Consider the following 23,678-nt stretch of genomic DNA (forward strand, 5'->3'; position numbering starts at 1 on the left):
AGTGTCCTCAGCAAGAAAACCTCTAGCTCATGAAGGGAAGTCCAATAGGGATATAACCAGCTGGGTGCTATCTAAGGAGGAATGCTTAAGGCTGAGCCAGCTTGGAGGGAATAATTTGCCATTTAAAAAAAAATATTTTATGATACAAGTCCTAATGCTGGTTTTCCCCCCATCCTCCATACTAATACAATTTACATGGCTTATAGCAATGGAAACAAGAAACCAAAAGTTTTATGTTTAAGAAATAAGGTCCAAGCTACATTTATTTCAGTCTCTAACCCCTTCTCCTTGCCTTCTCCACAGTCTCCAACTAGCCTTCAAGTATCTATGTTTGGACATCCTGGAACTGACGGGAGTATCTCTCTATTCAAATACTAGAGTACAGAATCTGAAAAAAGCTAGTCTCCTCTGCTTCAGAGAAACAAAACAGGCTGGCACTGAAAACAAGAGGAAGTAATCCAGCCAAACAAAAGCAGCTCTGAAAGGTGAGCAAACCCCACAAGCCACGCACTCATTATTACAGTGTCGATAGCATACTTGTTAAAAATGTATATTTTAATTTTCTGTATTGCTAAAGGTCCCAATTTGCCCAGGGATCTAGCTAAGCTGCCATTTTCTACTACGACAGAGTCTAATCTTTATTTAATGGATTTAGCATCTATCTTCACTAGAGTGGTCTCTAAGGGAAAAGGGAGGGGAGTATGAAAGGGCATAGAAGAGACGATCAGAGCCCCCCTCTCCTTCATCCATCCGGCGCTCATGTTTGTGTTCAAAATTCAATTACCTCCTTATTGATACTTCACAGAGATATTTAAGCTGCAAACATGAAGCCCTGATTTCCCAGGGGGCCATGCCCCTCTCTATTTCACTGCTCTGCTTCCCCCAGGGTGAATTCCTGAGGCGTCCATATTAATAGGTAATCAGTCACAATTCATTTATTAAACAGCTAGCAAGGTTTATCAGCCTGCCCTGATTAGCCGGAAGAAGCCACTGAATTCCTAATTTATTTATGGAAATGTAAGTGTCTTTTTGAATTCCATTCAGGAGAGACTGGGGTGCTGTGGGCTTGGCATGCTGAATTCTAACACGAAAGCAGCAGGCAGACTAGAGACTGGGGATCATGCTGCTTCATCCTGGGAAATGCACTGCAGTGACCCTTAGCATGGTCAATGGATTTAGGGCCACAGAACCTGCTGCACCAGAATTTATTAGATTGTTCGTCACAAAGCGGGTATTATTACCCGTTATAACTAGTAAAACTGTAATCCCAAGTATGCTGAATGTGGATTGGTTTGAAAGTGTTTCTTAGAGTAAGGTTAAGAACCTCAGTGAAATCACATCAGAGCAAGGGAAAACAAAAATACTTTCTAAGAAAAAATTTAAAATAAGAGGTTTAAAATAGCTTTTAAGGGATTGTCTGGGTCCCATTCAGCCCAAAATATTGATTTTGTAAAATTAAGATTTTGGAAAAATTAAAACCAATAGAATTGTTTTCTTTTCTTTTTTTTTTTTTAAACTGTTGCCACTGGAATTTTAAAACAAAAACACCCCCACTGTACTTTGCAGCTCAGAAGAATCAGAAAGTGAAACTGACTAAAAAAAAAAAAAACACAAAAATGTCCATCTACTTTTCTTAGCTCAACTGGGCAAAAAGTGAAACACACAGGCCCTGATCCTGCAAAGCCTGTGTATGTGCTTATGTTTATGCACATGGAGTAGTCCTAGTTGAGTCAGTGGGACTACTGGCATGTGTAAAGTGAAGGATGCACAGTAGGTCTCTGAAGCATCAGGGGCCATAAACAGTGAAAACTAAATAAAAACATTTAAATTCTTTCCGTTTTCAAGTGACATCTTAAAAAACACATTTTAATTTTTTTTTTTTTTAAACACTCACTACTTGTAGCATCTGAGATCACTATGATTGGGGGGAAATATTTGTATCCGTCTCCCCCCTCCCACTTTTGTGTAGTCAGTTTCTTTTGTTGTTTTTGTGAGTTTTTAAATAAAAAAACTGGAAAGAGGAAAAAAAACTTTTCTAGAAAATAGGAAAATGTGGCTACTCAACCACAAAAACTGGCAGGATGTCCAGAAGCAGGCACAGTGCCCAACAGTTCCTTTAAATCATTTTTAAAATAAATGGTCTAGATTTTCAATTGATAGGGTCACTAATAATCTAAGATGTTATTTGGACTATAGATAAGAAAGCCTGCTTAAATAACTTGAGCGTCCTTCTAATAACCAGTTCTAAGTCACTGTTAGAAAAATCATCATTTTTGTCCTGTGATTTTAATGCTCTGATCTGGTCATTAATTGACTAAGAAAGCACTCACAACTAGTGCACTCACTGCTTAAATAACGGTGACCAAGGATGCCATACTAAGTCTTGTCTATATACAGACAGAAGTTACACAGATTTACATAAAATCAAATTAAAAACTGATTTAGTTAAACCAGTGCAAACCCATGTCAACACATCAGTTTAAAACTATCCAGTTTGCACCTGTAAATTTACAGATGCACGATAAACTATAAACCAGATTTACATCTATTTAAGAGAGTTTCCATGCAAGAGTTTGCACCATTTGCTAAATTAGTTTAAAAAGCACAACTTTAGTTAAACCGGAGCAACTCTTGGTTTAGACCAGTCCTACTGTGCAGACTATAGGAAAACAAAAGTAGCTGTCACAAGACACAGACTTTGAGATACTGCATCAGCTATCTGGTCCATCTAGCAGGGATCAATAACTGGTACCTCAAGGAATGGGGAGGAAGGGAGGGCAGGAATTATACAAAGTGCACCTGACTAAAAGCACAGTGATGCACATGTGATTAATTCCTTCCTGATCCTTGTGGCAACTGGCTCATACTGCTGTAATGAGGAGGAGAATCAAAGCTAAAGCTCCAGGGTATGCCATGAACGGGCATATATGGGTAAATTACTGAAGCATTTGTCAGGTGTGTTGGGAGGAACCAAGTGTTGCCAAGTGTCTCAGAAATGAACCAGCAACTTAATTCTTAGTGTGCATTCATTAATTTACATTTCAATTAAACTAAAACTTTAAAAAAAAAAGTGTGGTGGTGGGATGTTAATACAAAGTATCTTTCCACTATGAAAGTAGTTCCTAGGAAAAGGATAATTAAAAATAGGAAACAGATCTAAATACATTTTCTCTGTTGTGTGCTTCAGTAAGGAGGTCCCAACAAGGCACCAGTGGAAATTGGTGCACAGCAACGACTTATTCAAACAGGCTCAAAAATACTCAGATTGTGACTTTGAACAAACGGTGCCCCCAACCTATCACAGCTTGCAGAACTACAAGTGTCATCAATGGCAAAAAAATGATCAGTCTCCTTCCTAAATCTCACCACACTATATTGCAATGACTTCCTTCAGCATTGAATTCACAATATTGATTTCAGGTTACAATATTTATATAGTCTTTACAGAACAAATAAGACAGAAGCCAGTCCTGAGTAAGTTACAGTTTAAAGGACCTGATTCAGCAATGCACTTAAGCATGTGACTTCAAGGGGTTTAAGCAAATGCTTAAAGTGCTTTGCTGAATCAAGGCCTAATTCAGCACAGTTTTCTTACTGTCAACACACAAACTCCTGCTTATACAGAGAGCATATAAGAAGAGACATATGTTTTTCACAACTTTGTAGAATCTGCCCCAGAATCCACCTTTGCTGCTGAATTGTGCTCATGAATCTTAAGTTTTCCCTTTTCTTAAAAGGGATATTTTTAGTCCTTGTGGTTGTGAAGATACACTCTTGTTCATGTCTCCCAGGGTGTAACTAAGTAGTGTTGTCTTCTTGAGTCTGCAGACAATCAGAAACAATTGCTCTGAGAGTTATGGAAATTATTTATATCAATAAAGTGTTTACTCTTTAAATTGTTACATTTATGTTTCAGTGTCAACTATAACATTGCTGATCCTTTGAGCATATACACCTAGCTGAAGTGCTCACCCTACAATCCGAAAACTGCCTCCTATGCCTGTCCATGTGCCAAAAGCCCCAAGAATCCCCACCTCACTGCCAAAATCTTCAGCTTCGTCCCTGACAGCTTCTAGGAGGCAATTATGCATTTGATCTTGTAGTGACAGTGTATACTAAAAACACAGTGATAAGAGAATGGAATTTAGTAACACAATAAAAAATATTACGCTACTGTCTTTATTGCTTTATTCATTTTTATGCTAAATTCATTTAAAACCATCATTTTAATTTAAATGAATCAGCTGCAGAATTTCCAGTCTGCCCCACTGTAGTATCACATCAACCGACCTTGATGCAGAATTTAGATTAAGCTTTCTGTACAATGCCCAAGGCCAGGTTTATAAGTAAAGGGCACAGTGTAATATAGGTATCATTCTTTCCTTTCTAAAATGAACAGTTTCACACAACTTAATGGTGAATGTCTATTATTCTGCCGTATATTTTGTGTGTCGCTGTATATTATTGTACTGCATGGTTTCAATAAGTGATATGAATAATTATTTCACATCTCTCTTGTATACACTGTCAGCACTCCTATACTATACTTTTTCTAGTGTCTTTTATTCAAGGAGTTCTGTATAGTACATACACAGGAATCATTTCCCCCACTACTTAAATAGTTACCTCTGGGGGAGAATGTGGCAACTGTTTAAACATACAGCAGTACTATACAACATAGTAGTAGAGATAAGATCTCTTTCTGTTTTTGTTCTCATTGATGCTGCTGGGGAAAATGAGACCATAATTATGTATGCTGGTATTTTGCCCATGGCACTGAGGTTAACACCCCACTCTTACAAAAAATGTCTGGGATCTTTAATGACCATAAGTTATCAGGAGTTTTGTCATACATCTCATACAAAACATAACATTTTCCAACATTACAGAGCCCCCTAGAGTTATGATGGGGTAATAGTTCAGTACTGACTCAGAGAGAAGAGCATACTATCTACTGAATCACCACCGTTTCTTCCTGCAACACTTGAGTTTTCCTTAGAGAATTCCCATCCAATTACTGACCAAGCTTGATCCTGCTTAGCTGAGGAGATCTGAGATCAAATCCTAAGGTGACAAATATGCAAGCACATTCTAATAACTCACAGTTCAATGAGGGGTTTATTAATCTCAATGTTTTCAAATCACTTGTAGAGAGTCAAAGAGGTTTAAAAATATGCCATTGGGCTTGTTCACTAACTTTATCCACATACACACAGAAGGGTTGAGACGATATACTGTATTTGTTGCAGGGCACCAATGATCTGACAAGTCAAGCTTTCCATGATAGATTGTTATTGTACCAAAGTAACTACTAACAATGTGTAGCTTAAAATAAATTTTTGATGAAGTGCTAGACGTGCAGTAATCACCCATGTACAAAGTGCTACATGTGTAGCAGTGTCCTGTAAGTGTAAAATGATGACTGAATAGAACAGTGAATTTGCCTAATTAGATGTTTGAATTTGTTTTGTTAGGCTTTTTGTTTTAAGCAGTTTTGTTTTTCAGTAAAATAACAGAATTTGTTTAATCAATATCAGAATTCTTAAAATCATCACCATTCTTTAGACTGAGGTATGAGAATCCATTTAGTAACAATACTTCCTCAAGATTAATCTGTAAACCAGAATCTATTTACCCAATAGAAGGACTATGCTAGGTGTGTCCAACCGTTTTCATGCTCTCTTTAATGTTACTGTTGGGTAAACATAGGATCCCAAAGATGTAAGATGAATAAGAGAAAATTCATTGAACAAAAATGAAATTCAAATAACTAAACAGTCAGACATACACCTATGAAAAGGAATAAACGCAACTTTAGCCTCTTCACACCATGACTGAAAATTTCTGCAAAAAGGATATGTAAACTTACCCACAGTTCTGGGACACCAAAAAAATAAAATAAATGCAATGATGGAACAGGTGAAGGACATGTCAACCAAAAGTCTGTCTTTCTATGTGTTAGAGACATAAGTTAAGACTTGATGTTGTTGGGTGTCCAGGGACTGTTACTCTCTTGGAGATTAAACAATTCACAAAGAGACAGCTTTTAAAACATGCTGTTGTATGGAAATGTAAAGTAAGGTTTTCTTACCAAAGTAGATGTAGAACAGTCGGCGCTTCATGAGGCAGAGGATATTGAGGGGGGGGAAGGGGAACGGACGACATGACTTACAATGAATATGATGAGAAAACACAGCGCATGCAATCTTCTGACTATGATGTTAAGCATTCCCCCTTCAGCAGTCAGGCCGTGACTCAGCAAACCCTGAAAAAACCCTTCCCCTTCAGAGGGACACAATTCCCAGAGTACCCTCTCATAAAGTCCTAGTGACTATTTCCTATGGGTCATTTTGACTTTCAATTTAAGACTACCTTTCCCAGAATGACTTTTTAAAGCCTCCTCCATTAGACACAACTAGCTCTTAAAAAAAAAAAAATCCAGCCTTTTCAGGGGGCGACTTTCCCCTACAGAGGTGGAGGCCAAAGGAATCCCCATACTCGACACAGAAGAATATTCAACAACATTTAAAACCATAAAGAAAGAGCCTGTAGTTGAATCAAGGTATCAGTATGGGGCTATTCCAACCCCCCTTGAAGTCAACAGAAGAATTTCCATTGAATTCTAGGGGAGCTGAATCGGGCCCTATAAGAACCATGAGAAAGATCATAAGCATGAGTAAGGCCTGAACACCGGAAATGAATTTCATTTCCTTCTCCTCCCTGAACATGGTTCCTTGCTGGCTTCCCTTTTCACCTTGGTCACCCCTGGTGAAAGGCCCAAATTCTTCAGGAAAAAAAATGAACAGTAACTCTCAAACACAAGAAAAGTCAGAGAAGAGAGAGAAAGTATGACTTGTTCCATTTACACTAAGAGGAAGAGGGTCTGGTGGGATCAGCCATTTCCAGCTCAAGCTCTTTTCCTGTTCTACTCATGTCATGAGTGAAACTGTTCTCAGTTCCCCTGCAAAAGAGAAGATCCATCTCCCCACAGAGATCAATCGGCAGATGATACACAAGCAGCTTTTTCCATCACTTCTTCCTCCTAGCTCCAGTTGGATAGTGGATCACTAGCCTCCTCTTTGTTAAAGGTGCCAGAATAGAGAAAGCAAAAAACATAAAAGCTGTGACGAGGCAGAGTAATATCTCTGCATTACTAAGAAAACATGGCAACCAACATTGCCTCACAACAAATTTATAAAAACGCAGAATATAATTCCAGCTGCAAATTCACCCCACACAACCTCCTGCTGCAATGGAAGAAATAAAGTGAACTATTCTTACACATTACTGGGTTCTAATGTAACTGTAACCACACGGACAAAAAAAAAAAAAAAAAAAAAAGGAGGGGTCATTGAAGGCCCCTCAATGCAAACCTCTGCTCAACGCACAGTGGCGGACAAAAACCCCAAACAAAAGACTTAGAATGTATAAAGCATGGGACAGAAGATATTGAAAATATTGTGCCACTTTATATTACAACCTCACCCAGAATTCTGCACTCAGATCTGGTCATCCCATCTCAAAAAGGACGTAAAAAAACCAGAAGCAGATTTTGCAATAGGTAACAAAAATGATTGGAGGCTTAGAGAGACTTTCATACAAAAGAGAAACTAAGGCCAAGTCTATATTATAAACTTACATCAGCATAACTATGTTGCTCAGAGATGTGAAAAATCCACACCTTTGAGTGACCGACCTAACCCGAGGGCAGACAGCGATAGGCCAACAGGAGAGCTTCTCCCATCAACATAGCTACCACCTCTTGCAGAGGCTCTCCCATTGGTGTAGTAGCACGTTCACTAAAGTGCGCCAGTGCCACTGCAGCTTTTTAAGTGTAGAACTGCTCTAAAAAGATTAGGAATATTTTGTTTCAGAGAAGAGATGGAGAGCTTTATAAAATAATGGTGCAGAGAAGTCTGATTGGATGCTCCCTACCCTCTCTCATTATACAAGACTATGGGGACAATCAAACTCAAACAAACCTGATAAAAGGAAATAAAATACTTTTGCATTAATTATATAACATATATAACCTGCAGAACTCACTGCCACATGATATTGTTAAGGCAAAGAATTTAGAAAGAGTCAAAGGAGGATTATACATAGATAACAGTAATAAGACCATCTACCCCACCACATCAGATAGAATGAAAAAATATAAGGTTACATAAATCTTCATGCTTCCCAGCATAAGACAAACCCTAACAAAGAGGGTTGGGAAGAAAGTTCCCTGGGGACAGGTTATTCCATAACTGTGCACTACTAAAGCATGGGGTACTATCCACGGTCAGAGACCAGATACTGGATTAGATAAAACAAATGATCTGATATAGCATGGCAATTCATGTACATCTAACAGCAGTTGCTTGCTGAATTTGAACAATTTTGATTTGTCCTATGTGAAACACTCCTATAACCTGCTTGGTTTCCCAGGGGGCACCTTAGTAAGCAGCGGTTTATCAGGGTATGTGGGGTGAGGGATTGATAGAGAAGAGAAGAGATGCCGCTTTGGGTCCCAAGCTGTTACACAAGGACCATGATTCCCCATTCCAGCTACTGATCATTTATTTGCCAAAGCCCTGGCTATGTACACTAAATTAGAAAATTAGCAGAAAAACTTCACTCAATGCTGCAGGTAGGATCCAGTCAGCACTCTGGACCAAATCCACAGGAAGCTATTGTCTCCCAACTCCCATCTAGCTGAGACACAAAGGCTTCTCATTTAACACTATATATATTCAGGTTTAAACACCCAACAAAATGCAAATGACTACACTGCTGACCAGCTGACTGCACCACAGGGCTCAGGGATCCAGTTGAAATATTTTTAATATCATCAAATATAGTCCACAGGCACAGAGGAGGAGCATTATGTAAACAAAAGGCTTGGGCAGGAAACACACTTCCAGCTAAAAATCAATAAACTTAGATGCTAGACCAAGCACACATGCACACAGACAGGAAGCAAGGAGGCACATAAGGGCTAGTCGGGGCAGAAATACACAGCACAAGCCCCACCACAACCACATCAGAGCAGAATGCTAAGAGGCTCACAGGGCAGCCCGTTACTCGCTTACAAAAATCTTCTTTTCCATGTGGGGAAAAACACAGAAACTGTAGTTATGGAAGTCAAGCAATTAAAAACCGTTTCTGAGGCATTCATGGGACTGCACCAGCCACAAGTGCCTGACAGCTCTTTAAGTACTGTGCAAGTCCCTGGAGAGCTATCACACTTCAATTACTATCACTAACATTAGTCATTATCAGGCTGGCTTCTGTCCCCAGGGAAGGCAGCTTGTGATGACAATACCCAGCCTCCCCTTGTAAAACAATTCATCAGGCAAAATGGAACAGCTGGGGCAGCCACGTGGCGGTTCAGAGTGCCCGCCCCGCTGGGACTTCTGGCCCCAATATCCTTTCGGTGAGGGGGCAGCCACCACCCCCATGACAGCTGTAGAGCCCTCAGGGGACACTTCAGGTTTAATCAGCGCTCCTTACACTCAAGAGAGGCACTTGGATTGCGAACTTAAACTAATGGCACTCAAGCTTTCAGCAGGTTACGCCAGCCATCAGATAAGAGGCTTTAGGGCATTTTTATCTTGTTCTAACGCTTAGGAGCTAATGAGCCAGTTAGAGATACTGTCACAGAGCCTTGCTCCAGCCACATTATGTAAACAGGGCCTTCAGGGCGGTGCTTACTGTGGATACAAGAGGTCAAGCAGCATGTGTGTTATTGCTCCTGCAAGACCTCATGCTCAGAACAAGTGGAATAGTGGTTTGCCTATATCACAGGGGTTCTCAAACTGGGGGTCAGGACCCCTCAAGGGGTCACGAGATTATTATGAGGGGATCACGAGCTGTCAGCCCCCACACATGCTGTGGCTGTCAGGCCAGTGCATGGCTGACAACCAGAGCCCTCAGAGCTGAGGGGCTGGACAACAGCGGCTGCTGGCTGGGTGCTCTGAAGGCAGCGCTGCCCCCAACAGCAACACAGAAGTAAGAGTGCACGGCTTTTTTGGGGGGGAGGCGGGGGGTGGTGTGTGTGGAAAGAGATGATGGCGGAGTCATCACAGCCTGAATTATTTTCAAAGGGGATCCCAGAAAAGAAAGTTTGAGAATCCCTGCCTCTAGGAGCCTTTCCACACAGCACTGGATGCGCATCACAGCATGCGCTGTAGAAAAAGTGGAAAGCTGACCTGCCAATACCTGCCCCCCAAGATTGGCTCAGTCCCTTCTCCAGGGAAGCACAAACACTGCTGAACCAAAGAAAGCAGAGAGGATGGCTGGACTGAGTGTGGGATTGTCAGTGTGTATAAAGCAACCCCAATGTCTCCCAGTTAAAAAAAGGTATCAGGTCAATGGCATCACTGAACATCTTTTTAAATCCCTTGTAAAACTGGAAGCTGAATATTTGTTTCCCATCAAAGCCCATTCCACCCCATGAGCATAAATTTACTCTCAAGGCTTCTTCACAGACCATGTGGCCCACCTTCAAAGCTTGATAAAAGCACTTAAGCCAGGCTTCAAATTCTCACAAGATGATGAGACCCCTTTCCATCCAACATCAAATCCCCATTCCACCACTATATCTTCTAGATGCAGAGGTACAACAGACCAGACCCCAAGTATTCCTTTACGGTGGCACGCATCAGGAGCAGAGAGGAGAGGAGACACTAATGACCAGTATACAGGACAGAATCCTTACTGATGATATCTAGTTCTTCTATATTGCTTTTCATTGATCCCAAAGCACTATACAAAGAAGGTCAATATCATTATCCTCATTTTACAGATGGGGAAGGGGCACAAGGAGGGTAAAGTGACTTGCCTAAGGTTATCCAGCAAACCAGCGGCAGAGTCAGGAATTGAACCTCATGTCTCCTGAGTCCCAGTCCAATGCCCTAACTAGTAGGACATACGGCCCTCCTGCAAGCAGGTCCAGCTAGCCATATTGTGAGGGAAGAAACTCTCCTCACTCCTGGCAAGAGTTAAGATCTGAAGAAAATGTAATTTGGGAAAAATCTGTATACAGGTAATCCTGCTGTGATCAACACAGATGAAAGCCTTGGTTAAATGCCATGAACCAGGGAGAGGAGTTGGTGGAAACTAAGGCCACTGGAGGCACGGATCAGCCACAAATGCCCCAGAGCCCTTGTCAGAGCAGTCTCCCAGTTTTTGACTGTCATTCAGTAACAAAGGCACCAGTTAATAGCTGGCTGAGCTTTTCCCCACACTCCCTTCCTTTTCGGACCTTAATGTGTAAGTGGAGTGGACAGAGTGGTATGAGGGCCCCGAGCATGGTGCCTGAGACATGTATATGGCACTAGGAACATCTTGCGGGACACAGCCCATTCCCACACTTGTAGGGCCTCATGCCACAGACATACAACTCAGGGCCTCAGCTTGTGTACGTAGACCATGGCAGCCTGATTTTCCATGTGAACTAAGATCACTTTTGAGGATCCAAGGTCTTCAAGAACCTTACTGTACTCAGGACCACCCTCATCTCCAGAACATTTACGCCCGACCGCCATTCACAAGAACTGAAGCTGCAAACTGGTTGACCCTTCTCCAAATAAATCCCAGGGCTGTAGCTCAGGAGACCCAGGCACAACACAATAGGTGCCATCAGTCTTTCCTCTAGACCAAGGGTCATCAACCTGTGGCATGCGAGATGATTTTGAGCGGCACTCATGCTGGGCCAGGAGGGGGGAGCAGTCGCCACATGATGTTGCTTGGGGCCAGGAGTGGTTTCTGGCCAGGGTGCTGGGCCCACAGCACGTGAAAGAGGCGGGAGGGGGGAGAGGGGGAAGACTTGCCACGGCACATCCAAAATGTTGCTAATCTCTGCTCTAGATGTTCCTACCTCCACCACCAAGCTCCAGCAGGGAGTGTGGGATGCACACTTTTCCCTCAACTGACTGTAAGGCCAGGGCAACTGTCTGGTGAGGTTTCTGCCATATCTTTATTGCCAGCTAGTCCAAAATAGAATGCTTGGGCAAGGTAATACTATTGGACAGTTGTTCCTGGCTCAGGAACCTCTTAACTGTGGCCTTTATAGTGTCCTGAACTGGTCCGAGCCAAAAAAGTAAGCTGTCTTGGACAGCAGCTGCAAAAACTTGGGAAATGACAGATGTTTGCACACAGATCATGAATCGAACATAATCCTTAGTAACTAAGCTTTTAGTTAGTAAGGTTAATGTCGTATTAAGCATCATTCAGTGATAAAAATGATGCAAGGTACTTTTAAAACCACTGTTATCTCTGCCACCTAAAGTCAACTGGACATGCAGTCATCTGATTTGTGCACACAATAGGCACGTCCAGTTACCAGAATCAGATGGGCAAAAGCGTCTGATTTATTTGAAAAACTAACTTCTATAGTGTCAACATTAGGCTTCAGAATGAACACTCATTTGAAATGAATCGAAGAATTTAGAATCTCTCAGGTCCGAGCTGTTTCAGATTAAGACAGTCCTACGTCAGTGCACATTTAGAAGTGATTTACACAACAATATGGTCCTTATTTTTTTTTAAAAAAAAGTAAAGTTTGCCTTCTGCAGAATCTGAATCTGTTGTGGCAGTAATATAAATAAACCAAATGGCCTGGATCAGGCCCATAAGCTGTATTTACTACTGCAGTTTTAAGTCACTTTGAACCCTAAGAACACACCAACTTCAGAAAGAAGACAACAGTTTTCATTTTGTTGTGGAAAAAAATAATCTAACTCACTATGGACCAAAAAAATATCCCCAAATCGCAAAAGCTAACAAAAGGAGGTTCTGTGTGTACAAGTGGCGACAACAGGCATCAAACAGAAAATAGCAGGGAAGAGAAATGACAGAAGTTTGAATGTTTGACACATTTATGAACATTTTAAAGATTTTTCCTTTTTTCAGATTCCAGAGCATGAACACCTCCTCCCACTGTCAGCAAATAGGCACCAATAGCGGGTGTAGGATGCATTATTAATAGTCTCCATTGAGACTCACAACAGCGCTGTCCCCAAAAGAGTAGGGTGGTGGTGGGGATACAGAGTTTTCTGATTGCTTTGAGAAATATTTCTTCCACCCTTCTTACAGCAGAGGAAGAACACCCCAAAGGATCCATGCAATATTAAGTACAGTATTTTTGCAGAATACAGTGGTTACCTAGATACTGTATGTGCTTTGTTGCAAGAATGAACAATTTATGCATATGTGCAGTACCGTATTTGATATCATTAGCAGACTGTATCCATCCCTCACCATTTTCGCATTCAGGAAAAGCCTGTTTTCAGCACTTACTGGGCAACTCAACCACTCCCTTTACCCTGAATTCCAAAACCCAAAAATTTAGAAAAAAAATAGCAGCTAAGGTCCAGACTCAATTTCCATCTCCACCATTGCAACCTAATCTCCTGGCAAGTTAATGCAAATCAAAGCGAACACTTCTCTGCCACTGGTAGCAAAGTGTGTTTCTTTCCCAAGAGAGGCCTGTAAAACAGGACAGTCACTGACAGCAGTACAATTACTGACACAGATACAGACTTTATGGACATGTTTATCTCCGCTGTAAATCCACACTCTCTCTCCACTCCGATTCATGAGTCATAAAGAAATTGCAGATAATGAAAAAGTTGGAGAAATTTACAGCATGTCGGAAACCTCAGACAGCCAGAAGAAATTAAAGAGCTGACTGTGGATAAATCACACAGGTACAATTAAAACTTCCCATACCTTCTTCACTTCCAAACTGGCACACAATCCAATGGAGATGATGAAAAGTTGAGGTCATGACTCCTCTGGCTGTAATAATTTCTTAACTAACTACATGTCAAAATTAGCCAATTCACAGATCTCATGTGAATGCCAATTTCAAGCTGGCACTCTGATATCTGACTCTTCCAGCGGGAACTACCCATGAAGCAATCCTGTCTGTAAATAATCCAAACTGTGATGAGCAGTAAATGAAATGGTGATTTCCTTGTCCCTCTGCAGGTGCAGAGCTCCTCTCGCCATACCACTGTGCATTAAAATGAGAAAGCAGATCTATAGTATTGGGGGAAGGAAATAGAGAAAGATTGAGAATCAGAATGAAGGCCAATGTTTCTTGTTTCAAACAGATACCATAGTGCTCAGTCATTATGGTGATGGTGGCCATATATGCAGCTGATATGACTTAAGGTTCTTTCACCTCTATTCAACCATCCAAAGGTGATCTCAAGAATGGTTACACACCAAAGTGAAAACAAGCTTTATTAACCCAATGCTTTCCCCAGGCAACCCACTGAACACTTGAAAGTTCATATCTGTACGAGAAAATGTGACAACAGCAGAACCCCTTAAATTGACAGGATAATTCCTGGATTGATGCACGTGGTTTCAGATCAGCCATTTTTTTTATGCCATAGGTGAGCCATCCAAGATCAGATCCACATTTTGGGCAAAAAGAGTTTATCCTCTCATCTTTGTTAATTAAATCCCTGTCAATCTAACTGCATGTTACAGAAATCAAATATCCAAAAAGGATAATTCTGTTGTCTAATAATACACCAGCTTCAAACATTATAGCATACAATACAATCTTTTCTGCACAAAATAACTGTAAACTTAATGTCAAACTGGATTCAGGCAAGATTGAAATGAAATGAAGAGCGACTCAGTGAGGCAGAAAGATGTAGGGAGGCTGTTCCAGAAAACAGGAGATACAAAGGAGACGACTCTTATCGTGAGTGATGATACTATGTAGAAACTCAGTTGACACACTGACATGAGTGCATTTCAAACTATTTCTTCACCCTAGCTTCCCTCATTGCACTGCTGTAGATCAATCCACCTTGCAACAGTGACCAAGAATAAACAGCATGTTCTGACAGTACCCTTTCTATTGTGCAGTTACTAAGTTCCTCCATGGACCCTCTCCTCCTCAAAGCTTATGGCATAGTTAGTACAGTCTAAACTGGAGGGTGAAGATACATGCATAATCACACTGGCACGCTGACATTGAGGCAACCAAGATCTCCTTTGGGCAAGCACAGGGGGTGAGTGACTGCATACTGTACCTCTCAATTGTACTCACTACAGATTCATGGTTACCATTATTCCACCCAAACCACATGGTCTTAAAAGGAATGGGAAGGGAGGGACAAGGAGAAGAACATCTCAGTTTCCATCTGCTAGGAATTAATCAAAGAGTTCTAAAAGGTCAGACCAAATCTTTTCAATTTTCTTTGAGGCCCCTCTTCTCAGAAATGTTACCTGCTCTTTAGCTGCCAACTTGCTGTGCTATGCTTCTATCCCTGGAGGCGATCTGCTTTTCCATCTAAGCAATACAAGTCATTTGGCCACAAGCTCTGTTTTAGAAGAACCAACCTTTCCATGAGCTGAAGTTTTTTCAAGATGATGGGATCCATCCCAAAACCGTTCTGGGAAGTAATTTTTAAGAGGAATCCATTCATATGAATCCTCGTCTACTCTTAGCCAAAAGGATTGTATCCTGGGACAGCCCCAAAACGTGAGCCAGCATGGCTCTGAGAGATCCAGCTCTCCAGCAGCTGTCTGTTTTGGCAAAGGCCCATGCACTGTATCCTATGCAGGGGCTGGGGTGACCAAATTATAATCTTCTGCTGAATCAGCCTTAATTGTAGACCCATCATAGAGTTTTTAGTGTTTTGGAGAGCACTTCCCCATTGTCTAGGGCTCAGGAATGTACACAAATCTTTGTTCCAGACCTAGTGCAGACATTCTAAATTAGGGAGTGTCTTTTGGGCCAGGAAGTTGTAATAGGCTAAGCTGGTCAGGTGAACCTATGTAGCTCTCTCTTCCGGAATAGGGATTCTCGGGGGCTCCTAGTACAACAGGACCCAGTATGTCCTTCAAGAGAGACTTAAGCTGCAGGTAATGGCATGCCAGGTTGTATTGTTATTGGAGTGCTTAGAATGGCAGAAACTCATCCTTATTCCCTTATCCGTTCACTCTCTCCACATTAACAGCTTCTTGTCAGTTTTCAACAATGGGTTGTCCCAAAGCACAACATAAATGTGTGAGACGGGATGGACTTGAAATTTTCTAGCTAAACTGGCCCAGGTTTGATCACTAATAGTATAGGGGATCTTTTATGATCAAAACAGTAACAGGCTGAACCTAGTATTCCTGCCAACATTAGTGGCTGTTCCAACTCTCACTCCACCAGCAGCCAGGGAGGGGTCTGTTCTGTTGTATTCTGGAGCCACAGTGGTGCCTGGCTAAGTACTTTGTATTTTTAGCATTGTTTATTTAAGTTCCTGGCAGGGTGTAAGTTACAATACAGACTGTATAGGCTTCAGGCAGGCAAAAAAACTTCAGTATGCAGATGTAAAACTACACAACTAATTTTCCAGGCACAGGGGTGAATTACTATGAAACCTTCCAATTTACTCTGGTCTCTCCTCTCATTAGATCTGGATCTGCACTTAGGCAGGAAACAACACAGACACCATGGCAAGGGAACTTCCATCTATACCCAAGGTAAACAGAAAGACCTCCATAGAAATCTAAGTGCAGCGTAGAGCATGGTGACTCAAAGTGACATGCTGAATCAGTTGACCCCAATGCAGTGCTAAAGGGCATACAGTGGTAGGGATGAATTGGGTGGTGGTGGTGGGGGGAGGGGGGTATTTATCCCAATGTCCCAACACAGTGCTAGGAGTGCTGTGCTGCTGGAAGGACCACCTTTCCGTAAAGGCATCAAATCAGTATCTATTCTCTCAGTCTTTAAACACCTGACATTAAGAATGAGTGCCCTTCTCTTCAGTAAGCTAGCAGTGAGATATTGACAGCAATTATACTCATTCTGGGCACTTACCACTCATCCTGCTCCCAACATGTGATCGTGCTCCATAATACTAGTTTCTTCCTCTCTAGCTCCTAGTACAGCAGTTAAGTAGTCTCATTTTCCCAAGCAAGTAGCTTTTTCCAGAGACAGCCTGCTCTTCAGGACAGACTCCAAGACTTCAGCTTTGTCCAGAGAAATGTACTACCCTCCTTTGCAACTTCCCACAGAGAGAGGAAAAGGAGTGAGGGCTGGCAGCAAGTAGTTTTCACTGAAAGGAACAGCTAGGGGAGAAGCTCTTAGAAGAGAACATAAGACTCAGTGCAGACAGGCAGGAGTCCCCTCTATCCACTGCCTACCTCACCATCCCCATACCTGACATGGCACCTCAAGAGAAACCCTGGAAGTTAGAGCATCCCATATTACACGCACTTGGAAAGGTGTCCAGTTCCTAAAGAGGAGAGTCTAAGACACTTTTTGCAAATGTTCACTGCAGTATCCCAGCCTCATTTCAGGTTAGGTAACATTATGCTAGCCTCCCCCCATCTCCTTGTACTTTAAAGATATAGGATTCTTCAGTTTGTCCTTCCCTATTGTGTAGTAGTGGTGTATAGGGTGTTAGAAAGCAGCAGCTGTTCCTAAAACTACCTGTGTCCAGTCTGACCCATGATCCAACTAGGCCAGTATCAGGTCTTCAACAAAAGGCTTCAGAGAAAAATGGAAGATAACTTAAGTTAATGTAAGTTAAGAAAGTTAAAAGATAAGAAAAGGATAAAAAGTTAAGAAAGGACCTGCCCCAGACAAAAGATTTTTCCTAACTCTAGGCAGCAGTTGCTTTTGCAACTTTTAAAAAATTCTAGCTAACACCTACAGATTTTCCCCCTTAACCATACAGACATTAATCTTTTGAATCTTGCTAAGTCTTGGCTTCAATAGCAGCCTTGGGCTGCGAGTTCCACAAGTTAATTAGGCATTGTGTAAAAAGCCAAGAGTGACTACATTTCAGCAGCAGTAGAAGGTACTGTGTTTTGTGAAGTAAGCTGGGATAAGATAGTGGCAGTCTTCTGACAAGTAATAAGGTCAGGCTGGGCCTTGCAGTTTCGATTCCTAATGTGGGGAGAAACCAGCAACAGTGAACTGGAGTACCTTCTTAATGTAACTTGTTTTATTTAACCACATGTACCTGTCATGGAAGAGAGATGGCCAAATGGCACACAAGCAATCTCCACCCAAAAACCAGAGCCTGGTTCCCAGGGAGCATATCTGCCTTGAGAATGGACTCTAGTTACATTAAGGAATAGAAACTCACTTGCTGCTTGCCACAGCTTTCCCAAACAAACTGAATCGGAAACCAGCATCACAGCATTCCTTCCAAGACTAAAAATTTGCTTGCAAACTATGAAAAAGAACTCGTAAGGCCCTGTGCATTAGCACCAGCTGGTGACTCCTGCCACACCATTTAGTAATTTTACTGGCCCTGCCAGGTAATTCACAGAAGCACTGGGCTGGACCTCAGAGATAATCTGAAAAAGTGGGAAGGAGGCAATGGTAAATGCTACATGAAGTTTCTCAGTTTACCACCATGGCATATTTTTGATCTGTAAAGGTCTTCAGCCGTATCGACTGTGCTATAAAACAAGCTCAGTGATTGAAGAATGAAAGTGTACATACTTGAGGGGAAAGGATTTCAAACCTAGAACAGTATGAGATAAAGTACAGGTTATATTGAGGGGTTTTGTTTTGCTTTGTTTAAGATCAATTCCATCCTTAGATTTTATAAGTCAGTTGAACAAAAAGGTGAAATCCTTCCCTTTCAAACTGTTCAGAGCACAGTGCTAATTTTTTAAAAAAATTATTTGTATTACAGTAGCACCTATAAAAGAGGTGAGCAACTGATAGCCTGGGAGCTGCATCCAGCCTCCACATCATTTATTTGGCTTGCCCATAGATGGGGGTCAGTTCCAGAAAAAAAAAAAAAAAAAAATTAAAAAGAGTGATCCGGGTGGCTGAGGGGTGCAGTGTCTGTGTAAAGCCTCATACCACTCCACTTCACTCCATTTCCCCATCAACACAAGCTGTGGCTCTCCTGACAGCACCCAGTTACTGCCTCCCCATCAGCTGATTGACTCTCAGCTCTGACACTATTAGATTATAGCCAAGCAGTGGGCAGGGGCAAGGCACACCTCCATCAACAGGGCAGGAAGTTACCAGTGCTGGGTGGCGTGGGACAGAGCTGGAGCCTATGTCAAAGGGGAATGGAGAGAAGGCTGGGACTGGGAGCTGGAATATACACACCAGATCATACTGCCACTCATCTGCCTAATCACCCCATGGAGGGAAGAGGCTCTACCCTATGCCACCTAGTTCTGGTTACTGCCTTCCCATTGGCTCCCAGCTCCCAATCTGATTGGCCCCTAGCCATGGGCAGTGCAGGGTGCACCTCTGCCAATAGAGGGGCAGTAACCAGAGCTGGGTGGTGTAATGGCAGAGGTCCTTCCCAGCCTGCATGATGCGGGCAGCCAAGTCAAACCTGAGTGGTGTTGCAACCTGGTGCATAGGTCTTTGCTTCCCATCCCAGGCACTGCCTCATGGGACAGAGCCCGTGTCCACAGGGGAGTGGAGTGGAGGCACAGAAAAAATATTAAGATATCTTTATTTAGATGTTTTCATTTATTAATCCCCTAGAGTTCTGCATACTAAAAAAGGTTAGTGAAAGATGTATGCTTAAGCTGCTTCCCTCCGCCCCATTTAAAGCCTGTGTTGTAAGGGGCTATTATATTTAATAGCCATTTGGTTTTTACACCGTTAATTGTATGTTAACATGTTATATTATAATAAAAAAATTCTGAGTTATGCAATTGTAGACTATGCCTGCTTGGTGTGGCACTCTGGCTCCCTCTAGTGGTGGTTAGGCCAACTATGGATTGATGACCCTGAAGCCTTGGCTAAGAAACCTGGATCTTTTAACTGAGAGAGTAGAGGCAGATGAATTAAGCTCCAGATTTCCCAGGTTCAATCCCCACTATCAACAACCCACCCAGGGGCATTGGCGTAATATGTAGCCCCTTAAACAGAACACCTCCTTCCCCCCACTAATGCACGCACACACACACACACACACACAGCCCACCAAAGATTTTTAGTGGATTTTGTGGCCCTCTACTACCTTAAAGTTACCCATCTCCTGAGCTAGAGACAGAAAAGGTCCCATGGTACTTCGCATCATGCAGACACACAGAACACTCCACCATAGCAGACGAAGGGAGAAGTTTCCATTAAAATATACAGAGACCATATTCTCCTCCTTTCTCCCCAAACAAACAGCTTTTGCAACTATTTCTAATTCATGGGATGGCTGCATTTAACAAACTCTAATCACCCCCATTTGTTCAGTCCAGTTTAAGCATTTAAGGGGCAACAATTAAAGGGGAATATTGTGCTCTTTGTTAAAAGCTTCACTTTAAGTTAACAAAAGCATAGCCCACCACAGTTTGAGCCCTGGCTTTATACCTAAAACACTGGTAATTTTATAAAAAAACCAAGGCAGCAAATTCACCTTTCAGTCATGTTGGGAACTGCTAGTCTAGAAACTGATTTTATCCATGCTGTGTGCAGTCTGCACAGGTCAAGCCACGATTAAACAGTGGAACTGAATTATGCCTCAAATAATTTTTCAATAAATTGCAGGTCTGTATCACAGATAACACCTAACATCAATACTGGCAAAAGAGACGACCCTAGACGTAAATCTTATCACACAAGAAGAGAAACAAGTGAGAATGGAGTGAGTTGTGCTACCTCCCCCAAAAAACACTTATCCAATGAAGTTAAGCTACAGGGGTGATCATATGGAATATGATACAGCTGATCCCAATAGGAGATTCCAACTCAGTTATCCAGGTGATAATGCAAAACTGAATGACCTATATTAGTGGCTCCCAATTTGGAAGTTCTTAAATATGTTAAAGATCATGATTTTTTAAAACAGGAATATTTCTCTCCCCTTCCCCAATTCATTCAGCCAATGGAATTTGCCCAAGTGTTTTTTTAAAAAATATCACCCATGGGAACAGAAAAGCAGGGAAAATTTTGGCCATAAAAGGCAAGTGTAAGCACATGAAAACTGGTTATAATGAAAGATGCTTTTAATTTCATCTGTAGAGGCTGAGAGAGAACAGATGGATACCAGATCAATTCCTCTTTTCCTTCCAACCTGAAGTTTCACATTTCTTTCCAAGGACTTCCCCTCCCACCCCAATACCTCCAGCAGTATTTATTGATTCTCTCCCTCAGTTTCTACTACTTTAGCTTGTTTTTGCAGAGAAGGTAACCCAAACCAAACAATATTCAAGCTAAGGATGCACAACAGTTTGTATCACAGTACTAGACTAGTTTCTCATTTTTCTCTATTCTTTCACATATTTAGTTTTCTGGGCCACCAGTACCCATTGCAAAGGTACCTTCATTGAGCAGTTTACATAATATCAGGGGCTGTTTCCTGGGCAGTTATGACAAATTCAGACACCATTAGCAAGTATTACAAATTTAAAGCATTCCTTCCACCATTTATTGCCTGTTGAATTTCAAGGCCTCATTCTTACTCTCCTATGAAGCAGTTTCAGTTGCTGAAATGACCACATATAACTTAGTCTCACACAGGAAGTACTAATGTATGAATGCAGTGGGGTAAGTATCTTGAAAAATATCTTCCTCTTCCAAGCAGGAAAATTGAGGCAGAGATGCAATGACTTCTCCAAGGTCTCATAATGAATCAGTGGCAGAATCAGAAACAGAATCAAGGAGTCTCAACTCCTAGTCCCCTGCTCTAGCCACTTGATAACACTCCAGAGAACTGTGGCTTGCAATTTTCTCCTCTAGGATTGGAGTAAAGTATAAAAATGGACAGGCAATCTCCCTTTTCACTGTTTTGCAGCAGAGGCATCTGTGGAAGTGTGTGTAGGCACACAACACAGTAATACATGTACTACAGGAATAAGCCTTAATGCAACATTCAGGATGGAAGTTGAAATCAACAAAAACTGGGAGATTCTAAACCGGAAGTTCCTGTAACATTAACTTATATATTGTGCCTATAACAGATGTTTTGGACAACGGCGCAATGCCATTAACATTAAATACTCTTTTACCAGAGAAGGGTTTACCAACGCACTGCTGCTTTCCCATATTTGCAACTCCTGTATATCTAGAAAAGTATGCACATTTTTAGAGCTACAGTTCTGGCTAGAGCAGACTAAATGTTCTAAGTGAGGAAATTCACTATGAAGCCATTAGTGAATGTGTATAGTACTTACATTCATCCAGCCCTAGCTGATAAGCCAGGTTCTGCAGGCCCCGAACCTTCTCCATTAGGTTTGCTGTGGTAAGGCTCCCCAGTTCTAAAAACAGAATAAATGTGATTTTTAATATTGTCTGTTTCCCTCTAGTGGCAACTAAGCTATATTAGCAAAAGCCTTCAGCTTATACTGTTGAGATGCTGTCTGGGAATTTTCAGTTGAGAAAAAAAAAAAACACCTACAAAGGGGAGAGATATGATAGAGGTCTATAAAATCATGAATGGTGTGATGAAAGTGAATAAGGAAGTGTTATTTACTCCTTTACATAACACAAGAACCAGGGGTCATCCAGTGACATTAATAGGCAGCAGGTTTAAAACAAACAAAAGGAAGTACTTCTTCACAATGCACTGTCAACTTGAGGAACTCACTGTCAGGGAATGTTGTGAAGACCCAAATTATAATGGGGTTCAAAAAAGAATTGGATAAGTTCATGGAGGATACGTCCATCAATGTCCATTAGCCAAGATAGTCAGGGATGCAACTCCATATTCTGGGTGTCCCTTAATCACAGGTAACAAGAAAATAAAAACTGACAAGAGAAACAAGTTCTCCTCACACCATAGAGCAAGAAAAAAAGTGGTGTATGTTTTTTTTAAAAAAAATTACTTGTTCAACTAAAACATCTGGGAAGAAAACTCTGGAGGATTTAACAATTAAGAGTTGAGAGACCTCCCAACATAGATTTAGGTCAGAGACATCCAGTAAAGAAAAAAAGTGACATTCCTGATATTTCTAAGAAAAACAGAAATTTTTAAAACCCCTTTTAAATCCCGTTTATACAGCATAAGCAGCACAATAGGCACCACCTTAGGTTCTTTCTCTCTGAGATCTCAAGTTTCCGCTTACCTAGATTCAACATCAGTTGCTACCTAATAAACTCATACTTACCCTTTAACATATCAATATCATCATTTTCTAGTTCAGCCATCCATTTGGGAGGAGAATTGGTGATAGGCTGTCAGAAGATAAACAAAACGCATGCTCAACCAAGTATTTTTGTGCAGTGCTGTAAGAGACGTAAAGCTACAGTCTCCAGCATCTGCAACAATAATGACACCCAGACAATAATATGACGTGGACTGAGGATTAAACTCCAGACACTCTGCAAAGAGCTATACTGGTCAGATGCTGTGTTACTATGTCTGAGTCCTGTTTTTCCAGCTTTTCCCACTGCTGCTGACATCTGACGAAATGCTCTCTATCATCCAAAGGGCAGTATAGACAATAATATTTCTGATATTCACCAAGTGCAGGTCTAAAGCCTTCACTTCCAAGTTTGATACACAGTATGAAGTGGAAAATCCAGAATTACAATAAACTTAACTCCCAGAGAGGAAAAAGTCACCCTAGCAGGAAAATACAGACTTTGACAAGTAACATGTTTACAAAGGGGAGTATTACATATGCCTAGGAGAGGCCTGAGATTGTATTCCACCTATCTCAATAGAAACATAGTGATGTTAGTAAACTAGAATTAAGAAGCCTCATGGACAAAAAGTCTGCATAGGATACTGCGTGAGGGAAACGGG

At 41.5% G+C, this 23,678-nt stretch overlaps 1 protein-coding gene across 9 annotated transcripts in view; it reads right to left on the reverse strand.

The window, feature by feature from the left end:
- LIN52 (lin-52 DREAM MuvB core complex component) overlaps positions 1-23,678 on the reverse strand; it is a 55,109-nt gene that overhangs the window by 29,743 nt on the left and 1,688 nt on the right. For 6 of the 9 annotated variants that reach the window (XM_067533464.1, XM_067533479.1, XM_067533507.1 and 3 more), the window contains exons 4-5: positions 23,038-23,104; positions 22,105-22,188 (exon numbers count right to left, since the gene is read on the reverse strand). In XM_067533464.1, coding sequence (XP_067389565.1) covers positions 22,105-22,188; positions 23,038-23,104 — 151 coding nt within the window. Of the gene's footprint in view, positions 1-1,824; positions 3,823-13,505; positions 14,032-22,104; positions 22,189-23,037; positions 23,105-23,678 lie in introns of those variants that run through there. The other 3 variants (XM_067533473.1, XM_067533440.1, XM_067533446.1) reach the window with 3 other exon arrangements.

The sequence above is a fragment of the Emydura macquarii genome, unplaced genomic scaffold (assembly GCF_026122565.2).
Source record: "Emydura macquarii macquarii isolate MOO-44397 ecotype Brisbane River unplaced genomic scaffold, CSIRO-AGI_Emac_v2 contig_374, whole genome shotgun sequence".
Lineage (NCBI taxonomy): Eukaryota > Metazoa > Chordata > Testudines > Chelidae > Emydura > Emydura macquarii.